Raw genomic sequence first — 10,785 nt, 5'->3', positions numbered from 1 at the left:
TTTTTTTTTTTATGAAAAGAATATCTTTTTTTCCTACTTCCTTCGCTAGTCATCCTGTAAGGAGTGTTACCCAAAATGATGCTTAAACGGGGGTGGTAGTAATCGGGGGAGTGATTTCCCAGAAGGGGACAAAATTTCGCAGGGGAGATTTTGGAACTGCTTCTGCGCGGTGCGTCAGGCTGGGTGAAACTGGCGAAGGTGAAATCGGTGTCCCATCTCCGGGATGGTTTCTTCCGGTTGGTTCATTCGGTTGGTTCATTCGGTTGGTTCATTCGGTTGGTTCATTTCGTTGCTTCATCTGCTTCTTTTCTTCCTCTCAATTTGTTCCGCTTGAGTTCCCCCGGTTCGGTTCTTCCTTTCGATGCCTCTTTTGCGCCTTTTTTTTTTAGTTCCCCAGATGGCTCCTCTTTTGTTTCCCTTCGGGTGGATCCCCCAACGCGCTTCCCTTCCCCGTGCAGCAATTTTTTTCCGACAGAGCAGGGAGGTGACATTAACTCCGCGGTGCACACAAATGACAGGAGGGGACTGTGCGAGGTGATTATCGGAGGAGATTACCCGTGGTGATTCTCCCAGATGGAACAAAGTAACGACGCGACAAGGCAATCTTTTTTACACACCCATAAACGGGCAAAATGGCTAGCAGAGAGAAGAAGAAAAAAAAAAAGAAACACTTAAGGCCGAGGGAATCAAATTAGTTGGGAGCAGGCCTCTTGGGCGGGAAAAATGGGAACATATCAGCCAGGCCACTGTGCCCCCGCGCGTGTGTGTGGTCTCGGCAGTTTCTTTTTTTTAACAGGGACGGGATAACCTACACCCCTCCCGCAATGTGTGCACCTCGTTACGGTCACGATGCGGGAAAGAGGAGAATCGTGAGTGGGCCAAGAGAAAGAGCCTCATGACGTGTGTGTGTATATGGGGGAACACTCCGACAGAAGGAATATGAGGAAGGGTACCTCACAAAGTTGTCACCAAAGGACGCAATGGATTTACGCCGACGCGGGAAAAGGCCATTTCCATCCCAGGCCATTCCTCTGCATGCAATGGTAAATAAAATACCAGTCCAAGTTGTGAGACTTTTTGCTCGCCGTCCCTCCAAACTGACTTCCTTCAGCGAGGAAGAGGGAAGATGCATGGCCTTTATGGGACGGAGAATTGTTATGCAAAGATTGAACTGCCCATTAGAGGAATCAGTCATAGTAGCAGTTTTTTTTTTTTTTTTTTTTTAATTCATCCCGCAAAGCGGGGGTGGCTCCAGAACGGTTTTCTCGTAATAACATTCGAGAGGGGAAGAAGAGAAAAATCCTCTTCAATGTTTGGCATCATCCCGAACGGGCGGAACAGCGGCGGGGACCGTGTGTGTGTGTCCAACTCCTCCTCTGTTGCTCCACCTCGATTAGCAAGCTAAACGGGCCAAACTGGCCAACCGGGCTATCCGGGCTAAACGTACGGCGCGGTCGGATTGACGACATAATAGTTTGTGGCGTTCTTCACGTGTCTCTTCTCCGGCGCGCTGTTCTCCAACTTGTTCACATAGAGAAACACCCCTATGCTGCTCACCAGTATGAACATAAAAAGGAAGATAACGGCCCCCCACATCAGGCGGTTGTAGTAAATCGTGGACGTTCCCATAGCGTTGTTATCGAATAGGTCTGCGGGGGGTGAGGAGAGTACACACATGGCCATGCATAAGTGAGCATACAAAGGTAAGGACGTACATGTGGGCAATTTCTTTTTTCACAATGCTTCGGCCGTGACAATCCAGCTTAGCTACCCCCAAGGGAGGGGGGTGCACTGCAGAAGGCCCAACCTCTGTACGCTATGGAGGGATTATAAATGTGTGCAGACTTCATCTGGAGGAAATTTCGATCCGGGTCGCTACTCAAAGTGGGTATCTTATGGTGTTTACGAAATTTATTCCTGTACTTGTCTGTCTTCCGCGGCTTGGTGGGGTTATCCTTTGCGCAGATTAGCCCCAGGAGGAGCAGAACGAGGAGGGCAATTCGGAAAGGCAGCTTCATCCTGGCGTGTGGGGAGGTCAAGTTCGTAGGGAAAAAAGGAGGCGAAAAGAAGAGGAAAATGAAGGTGGCGAAACGGAGTAGCGAAACGGAATGACAAAACGGAATGACAAAACGGAATGACAAAACGGAATGACAAAACGGAATGACAAAACGGAATGACAAAACGGAATGGCAAAACGAAGTGGCTAAACGGAATGGCCAAACACAGTGGCGAAAAGAACCCACTTGTATGCTGTTTCGCAGACACCACTGACACTACCTCAACGCCGCGTGGCCCCCCTCCCCGACATACACCCCTGAAATAATCCAGGAGCCCTCAGCCAACGACCCAAACAAGAGGCAACTTCCCTCATATGGGAAAAAACGGAGACAGGAAAAATATAGGGAGAATCGTCACTGTGTGCCACTGGCCGTATGGAGAAACGAAAGGTGGAATTTTTTTTTTCTTTTCTTACCATCTGTCCATATGAAAAAATGGGCATTCATTTGGGGCACCCGTGGTGCGCCTGCGTATGCATACGCGAGTTCTTCCGCAGCCATTCGGAGGTATCCCAACGTGGTCAATTCATGACCAGTTTAATGTCCCCATTAACGGGCATTCCAACGGAGCTAACCACGCGCATGCGCGGAGGACGCACAACAGTTTGCACGAAAAAAAAAAAAGAAAAAAAAAGGAAAAAAAAGGAAAAAAAAGAACAAGTCTGCCGCTCGGTAGGGGGCGCAAAGGTGAAAATGTTCACTTCGCACGGAAAGACGCGGGGGCAGTCCTCTGCAAAGTGGCATCCGTTGATAGTGGCGCTTCCGTTCGTGATGGCGCTCCCATTCGTGTGCACTTTCTTCCCATTCCGCCGCTTCCCTTCCCGCCGTTCAAAAAACGACCTTATCGTTAGGGTTTACCCAGTTCATAATTTTGACGTTTGCAGAGTTCGCCACGGGGATATCGACGTCGACACGCTTGGGTACGGGGTCGCGCCGGTCCGGCAATGGGAAGGCAGAGATAGACTCCACCTGAATGACTTGCCTGTTTATGACATCGAAGGTGTTTTTGTGTCCCTGAAATTGGTCGTCTTCATTCTGGACATTCTCAAAATCACCAATATCTTTGTAACCTAATTTTTTGGCATAAATCAATTCTTTAATTTTTAAGACGGCTTCCTTTTTGCTAATTCGTTTTGTCTTCTCATCACATAGCTGATTTTCTCGAAGGAATCGTTTCACACTTTCTTCCTTATAAATGGATTGGATACACCCTTGGGAGAGGAAGTACCTCTGACTGAGCTTTTTCACAGAAAATCGAAACGGATCCAAAGAATGAAGAAAGTAAATGTATTCCCTGAACAAAGGGTTCAATGTTTTATGTTCGGGTAATTTTATTGGGAAGGTTCGATGGAGGAATTTTTTGAATCCACTATCTTGCCAATATCTGTAGTTTTCCAATGTGTCTAGGGTTGGATTTCTGAACCCTACGAAATCGGAATAAGTGAGCTGGCTGCTGACATCTCGGCTGTACTCCTCTTTTATGTTCTGTGATGGGTCGTTGGGTTCATTTGGGGATCCTCCTGCTTTGCTTTGGTCTCCCTTCTTCTTCTCATTCACATCTGAAATGACTTTTACCTTTTTGCGCCGCGTCGGAATGATCACTCTATATCTGTACGGAACTGTGTAGGCGGGGTTATCGCTAACTGGGTGGATGCCATACGAACCTCTTCTTTCTTCTCCCTCGCTGTTCTTTACACTTTCGTTTTTCCAGCTTTGGGCCCACCTCGTGCAGCTGCTCTTCTCATTCGGTTGCACATATGATGGGTAATCCTCGTCCGCCTGTAAAGGGGGGTCTACCATGTTGTGCACATCATCTCCCATTTGGGCGATGCTGCTATCCGCAACACTTTCCCATTTGTCGAATGGGGGGGCCACGCCGCTCGGCCATCTTTTATTGCCGCGCAGCAGGAGTTTCCCGAGCGTCACAGCCATTGGACAACCGGTTAACCGTGACTACCCAAGCGGAACATCGGTGTGGTTGACTACGCGGTGATATGCGCCTATTCAGGCTGACACACCAAACTGCGGGATGGAACTGCCCTTCCCAATGGTTACATTTTTTTTTTCCTTAAAAAAGTGGATTACTCACGCAAGCACGTTGAAGATGCGATTGGCTAGCTCGCCTCACTTTAAAAAAAAAATTTAACTATTTGTGAAAAAAAAAAGAAGAAAAAACTAAAAGGGGGGGAGAGCGGCAACAGTGCGGACCGAGTGTATCTCCTCTGTTCTCCGTTGGGCCAAATGAACCTTCGTTCCCAATCCACAATGCGCATCGTGGTAAAGGTTCAGTTTGTCCCCCACGGAAGTTTCAGAGCGTGACAAAAGCGGGTAAAGCATGCGGAAGGGGCGACTCATCATTTTGGAAACGAAGGCGAATTTTTTTTTTCTCTCTCTACCCTTTTTTTACATCCCAAGCAGCGACATTTGCGGGACCAACGAGAGATATAGAACCCCATTGCGCAGGACATACAATCGATCCTCATCAGGTGGACCGCTACAAAACGAGTCTTTTTCCAGGTTAAAAAAAGGAAAAAGAAAAGAAAAGGTCTCTTTACGGGTGAATGCGTCAATGTGTGGCCAGCGTGGAAGGTAGGCATCACAGGGGATAAGCACAAATGGAGTGACCACACTGGTGAAGCGGAGGTGTGCACATCACACGCATATGTTGGGAGCAATCCACATTAGGGGGGAAAAAAGAAACGACGTAATAAATACATTTGGCAAGGCATTCGGTTTACCTTGATGTATAAAACTTCACCCTCCTACAGCGCGCCACCGTTATGCATTTCCACTGTGAGTGCCTCTCGGGGGACGTTTCCTACGAACTGTCGCCCCAGGCTGTCTCGGACACAGATATTTCGCTGGGAACATTCCTGTACTCAAAGGCCAGGGAGTAATTGGATTCACTGGAGGAGCGGTCCAATTCGCTTTCCTCGTTCGCCACCCGCTCATCAGCACTAGCGTCTCGACTACAACTGCTTCGAAGGCTGCCACTGCTGCGACTCCTGCTTCCACTCCTGATTTTCTGCTTCCTCTTGTTCTTGTTGTTCCTCCCCCCTTGGACTTCCTCACCACGGTTGGAGAGATCCACACTAGAAGAGTCACTCCCGACATCATCATCCCCCGTCGGCAGTAGCTCGTCACTTCCGAACGTGTCGCTCCCATCATCGCCACTGTCCAGTAGGTCATTGCCATCCTCATCAAAGTGAATGCTCACCGATTTGAAGACGCGGCCAAATGATCTTCCCACCTCGTGAGGCAAAACATACGCTCGGAAAAAATGAGTCACCAGACACTTTATTAATGTCCGATTAGGATAGATATATTTTGGCTCCCTTAAAAAGTGCATGCACACGTTCATGTGGTGGGAAAAGTAAAACAAGTTAAATCGCTTCAGCAGACAGACAAAGTGTTTATTCATGAGAAAGGACAGGGGAACGGAAAGGTACACTTCTCCCTTCTTCCTCTTGGTACTAACTTCCCCTGGTGTGACGGACACATTGATGGGATTACCGGGGGTCTTCTCTTCCAGGTTCTGATTACATATGAGAGCCTCCCACAGGAATTGCACGTAGTGGCGGTACACATAGTTCCCACCAAAGTTGTCACAATAGATGTAGAACCCCAAATCGATGTCATCACAGGAGGGAGGGAGAAAGAGGTCCACTCGATCAAAGGCGCAGACTAAGACGTAGAGCAACCCAGCTGTGAAAAACGTCATGGCGGTGCTCAAATGGACAATCAGGCTGCCCCCCTTCTGCAGGTAATTGAAGCATATAATCAAGCTGGACACAAAATAGCTCTTCGTTTTTATTTCCTTCTCAACCACATGTACATAGTTCTGAAAAAGCTGCGTGTTGAGATCAATGAATACGAAAGAGCATACGTTTTTGTTTCCGAGCTTGTGTTTCAACATCTCACTGAAGTGTTTGTAAGGGGTTTTCCTTTGGTACAGCTGCTGCACGTTTAGGAGGGAGGCGTCGTCTCTGGGCTCTGAGGGGGGGAAGGGTAGAGAAGTAGCGATGTGTACTGAAGTAGCAACGTAGCGACGAGGAGCGCCGGACTAAATCGCGCCGAACTAAAGGGCTCCAAAAGGAATTAGCTGCAGAATGGGCACAGCGAGGACTCACCTGCACTGGGGCTACCGCTTGAACCGTCACCTACGCTTCGGCTTCCGCTGCCGCTTGCGCTTCCGCCAGCGGCGAATTGACTGACCCATCCCTGCAGCAGGATGCGACAACCAGTCCCGAACTTAGAGAAAAAGGAGAAGACGCCGGTTGAGGCATCCCCACTGATCACTAGAAAGCTGCGGAGTAATGACGAGTCCTTCGTCAGATCGACGTGGGCGCAATTCCTCAACACAAAGAGGCAGTCAATGACGCTGCAGCAGAGCTCCTGTCCGTCCATCACGTACGATGAGCACACAGGTTCGTACCGCTTCAGAATCTGTTTTAAGCTATTCACGCCCCTGTCGCATCCGTTGTAGTAGATGTGCTTCCTGAAGAGTAATATATCTTTGTAGAGTTCCTTCTCCAAATAAAAGGGATTGTCAAAATGGCAAGCTTCCTTCTGGAGGTAACATCTGAACCAGTTTTTGTTGGTGAAGTAGGCTTGCTTCTTTAGGAGCCCCTCGAATTCCGTTTCATGCTTTTCCAGGAGAGTTTTATCCACTGAGAAGACTCGCTTTCGGATTAGGTCTTCGTCCAGCTGGAAGAGGGCACGGGCTGTACCATCAACACGGTCGATTCTGTTACCTCTCCGCTTCCGCGATAAGGTTTTATCACCCTTAAAGTCTATTCTTCTCAGAAGCGCTGTGATCTGTTTGCGATACTTGTGTATGTTCTCTACATGGTTGGGGAAGAGGTCATTGGTTAATTGGCTACGTATCTCGTTCGATTCCCCCGTACGTTCGAAGAAGATGCCGCTTTTTCTTCCTGCCTGTGGGGGGAGTCGTAAGCTTCTCCTCAGTTTTTGTAACTCCTTCTTTGAAAATGGCGCCCCTGAGTAGGGGAGATGTCTGAAGCGGCTTGTCTTGTCCCCCTCACGCTGTACATCCCCCCTGTCCATATCATCCATATCATGCAGCTGATCTGCACGGTTCGACTGCTCTCCCGCCTCTGCCTCCTCTGCGTGGCATACCCGGGGGATGATTCTCCCCTGGTCGAAGTACAAATCGTCCAGAAGTCTAAACAGCAGCTTGTCCTTCTTCCTGATATCCACAAGTCGGTGCTCCTCAAAGAACTGCGAAAGGTACATCCTCTTAGTATTCTCGATGTTCTTCTTCATCAAATTCGTGTTTGATACATTTATGCATTTTTTGAGATAATAAATTAGGTAGTCTACAAAATGATGGATGCACTTTTGGTATTCTCTGAAAAAGCTTTTCTTGATCCACTTCCTCGGGATGATACTTCTCCGGCTGAAGCTTCCTCCCTCTTTCACTCCACCGGTAGGGGCGTCTGAAATGGTTGCCCCATGTGTGGTTTGCGGCCCTTGCGTGGTTAGCGGGTCTTCTGTACCATTCGTACCTTTCGTACCTTCCGTGCCTACGGCGCCTAGCTGATTGCCCTCGCCCACCATAGCAGCGATTTCCCTCTGTGCCCCCTGAACCCAATTATTCAAGCTAGACAAAAAAATAGATGTGATCCCATTGAAGTGGACTCCTACTAGGAAGACCACATTGCGTAGGTGACAGCATGACGGTCTGTACACCTCCAGCTTCTTGAAACATATGGCTAGGATGGAGAAAATAGACAGGAGAAAATTGTCGAAGGATAATTTCATCTTCATGATGAAACAGCCCCCAATGTCTACCATGCCCAAGGAACAGACTAGCTGACTTATGCTCCTAATTCTTGCAGAGTGGTTGTTTCTTTCTAGCATCTGTTGGTTCGTCTCCTCCCTTTTGCAGTAGTCCATCACGTCATCTGTGCTTACACTATTTGCCGTTATCAGTTGGAACAGCTTCACCTTCTTGTTGCTCTCCCTCACCGTTTGGTTCCACACATGACTTATGTTTTCTGGATGGATAATGCTGCCCGAGTTGTTCAGCCCTGAAATCCACCTTTCATTTTCTTGCATGTAGAGATAGTAATACAGTGGGTGGAATTTTTTCCCTTTCTCCAATGTTAGCGGCGTCATTGTATCGTTCCAGGGGGTATCCTTCCCGGGGTTATCACTCCCGTCCGTTTGTCCTGCGGGGGTGGACCCAGATTGGCGCTTCCGCTTTGCATGCGCCACCTCAGACACACTCCCATAGCCACTGACACGGCTGCCATCGCCGCCATCACCAATTCCGGCGTGCCACTCCCCCCCAGGCGCGTACTCATCGAATGGGTTCACACTCATGCCCATCCAATTGTGAATCACATGGTGCAGCTTGTGAACCTTCATGTAGTAGTTTAGAGAGCTTATAAAATTGGCCTCTTCATCAAAATGAAAGCTGTTTAGAGTTATCGGTTCGCTGCTTGGCTTGGTTTCGATGCAGCTCTCTACTATCTTCCTCTCCTTGAGCAGCTCGTAAAAATAGATCCAATCTTCGCATTCGATTTCATCGTTAATTTTATTTCTCTTTATGTAAGACACTATGTCTTTGTCGTATTCGAATCGGTTCACCACATCTTTGTACTTGTCTACAATTTTGTCGCAGATTTCGTCGTAGTACTTTTTCCGCTCCTGCAGCTCGGGTAGCTCGGCTGCGTCTTCGCTGCGGGGGGAAAAGGAAGAAGGAGAGAAAAATGGACAGCGAAATGGGGGGGGAATGGACAGCAAAATGGGGGGAAAATGTGGGGCAAAATGGACAACATTAGGTGCAGCAAATGAAGAGCAACATGCTGCACCCACTTCAGAGAATCGACCAACTGTTCAGGTGGCATAACGCGCAAAAGCGCCACCTGGCGGGGGTGCCCCTTGGAATGCATGTACAGCACCGCTACAAAGCACCTCCGCATCCATCTCGTTACCCTACCTGCCCAGCTCCCTCCTGATGCTGTCGCACCTGCACACGCGCTTCCGCTTCACGCAGTAGTCGCAGCTGTTGTCTGATCTGGCGATGTCATCTCCAGCGAATATGTCGTTCAGGTTTGTCTCGAAGGTAAATGTGTGGTTCATGATTGGACGTGCACATGTGCGAAGTGGGAGTAGGTTCGCGCTCGCGGGAGCGCACCGGTTAGTGTTCACAAAAGAAAAATTGATTTTCCGTCACGGAAGAGAAACAGTCAGTGGTCACAACAAAACAATTGATTCTCCATCACAGGGGAGCAGCGGTCAGTGGTCACGACGAAACAAGTGATTCTCCGTCACGAGAGAACCCCGATTCTCGACCACGGAGGAGCAACAAAATTGCCGCCAACGGAACAGCTGGTTCATTGTCCTGGCTTCCTTCCACTAACGATCAGACGCGACAACGCGTGAGGTCTCCGTCGGTTATTCGTCGTTCTCGTTCCAAAGGAAGAAAAAGGAAAAATGGGGGGAGAGCTACTCCGGGTGTGCCAATCTTCCGTTTGCATATGCCTGACCATACGGCGTTGCGGTGTGTTTTGGGAATATATACCTACGTACATACGTCAAAGTACACTTGTGGTGGTTTTCTCCTGGTGGAACAGACCTACGCCGACTTACGAATCTAGTCTACTAGATTTTTTCGCCCTAACCCATTTGTGCATTCCCTGAACGGTTCACAAACAGAGTTCCATAACCACGCGTTATGCCTCGCTTCTTCTGCACTGGGAAATTGGGGAATTTCCGTTCCGCGTCATTTTCCCTCCTTCTCTGGTCTATCGCGTATGAGGGGCCACGGCTGGGAAGCGGCATGCGCATAGCGTGTACGTGGAACGTATATACGCCTCTACGTGGCGTCACATAGCCTATACGAAGGTGCTCAGCGGAGCCCGACAGATGGTAGTCATCCTCTGCTGCGGCGGCCTTCCTAACGGGGCATGCCACTCGTTCTCCGCTTTGAAAATGGCGTTTGGGGATTTCCTAGCCGAGTTGCTTACTCTACACGGAAGTGCACGTCCGTGTATACGACTGTTTGTACGAATGTACCTACTATTATTTTCTCCTTTTTTTTCCCCCTTTTTTTTCTTTCTCCTTTTTCTTTCTCCTTTTTTTTCTCTTTCTTTTTTCCCCTTTTTTTTTCCCTCCTTTTCTTTTTCTTTTTCCCTCGCATGTTGCCCCGAGCGAAGCTGAATGAGTTTGAGGGGCACATACCCTAGAGCGGTCCCGGAACTTTTACTCCGAAACGGAGCTGTTCTACATCTGTACACTCTATGTCAATGGCTATAATCTAGAAGGCGTGGAAATATTTTTTTCTCCCTCTTCTGGTCTACGGGCAAGTAGCGTAAAGCACAGGTTTGTTGTGAAGGGAAACGGGTTACATACATGAGGGTAAAAGTGTATCTGTACCGACTGCCTCTCATCTGGAAACTTCACACTTTTGCTACACTAGGGGGGGTATATTGATCATGTTCAGTTTTGGTGAGTTACCACCCCTTTACGTGCTGCACCTATTTGGGCATACATATCTCCGCATTTCAAACGAAAAGGACTCTCAACAATTATGTTGCCGCCATGGTTAGAACGCGTCATTCTTTTTCTACACTTTTCTCTACCGCTTGGTGTTCTCTTTCGGTCAGATGGAACTGAAGCGTTTCTTCGGAAAACAGGCGCCTCCCATAGGTTGCAATAATGGACAGGCTATACGTAACTCCCTTTGGCTCGCATTCTC

General features: G+C 48.6%; 2 protein-coding genes across 2 annotated transcripts in view; both read right to left on the bottom strand.

Moving 5' to 3' along the window:
* The window catches only part of C922_04243 (hypothetical protein), a gene marked incomplete at both ends in the record, with an annotated part of 3,044 nt that extends 1,026 nt beyond the window's left edge, over window positions 1-2,018 (bottom strand). Inside the window, 3 exons of the mRNA XM_008819828.1 lie at window positions 997-1,135; window positions 1,444-1,649; window positions 1,808-2,018. Of these exons, the coding sequence (XP_008818050.1) occupies window positions 997-1,135; window positions 1,444-1,649; window positions 1,808-2,018 (556 nt within the window). The remainder of the gene's footprint in view (window positions 1-996; window positions 1,136-1,443; window positions 1,650-1,807) is intronic.
* Window positions 2,019-2,885: 867 nt separating this feature from the next.
* On the bottom strand, window positions 2,886-9,167 carry C922_04242 (hypothetical protein; the record flags this gene model as incomplete). Its single annotated transcript, XM_008819827.1, has 6 exons — window positions 2,886-3,945; window positions 4,880-6,050; window positions 6,218-7,549; window positions 7,595-8,219; window positions 8,298-8,763; window positions 9,025-9,167. 6 exons carry the CDS (start codon window positions 9,165-9,167, stop codon window positions 2,886-2,888), a joined length of 4,797 nt encoding a protein of 1,598 aa, XP_008818049.1.
* Between the last annotated feature and the right edge of the window lie 1,618 nt (window positions 9,168-10,785).

Source organism: Plasmodium inui (genome assembly GCF_000524495.1).
Source record: "Plasmodium inui San Antonio 1 unplaced genomic scaffold supercont1.21, whole genome shotgun sequence".
NCBI lineage: Eukaryota > Apicomplexa > Aconoidasida > Haemosporida > Plasmodiidae > Plasmodium > Plasmodium inui.
Note: the sequence above shows the minus strand (reverse complement) of the source record. Positions and strands in the feature narration are given on the sequence as shown.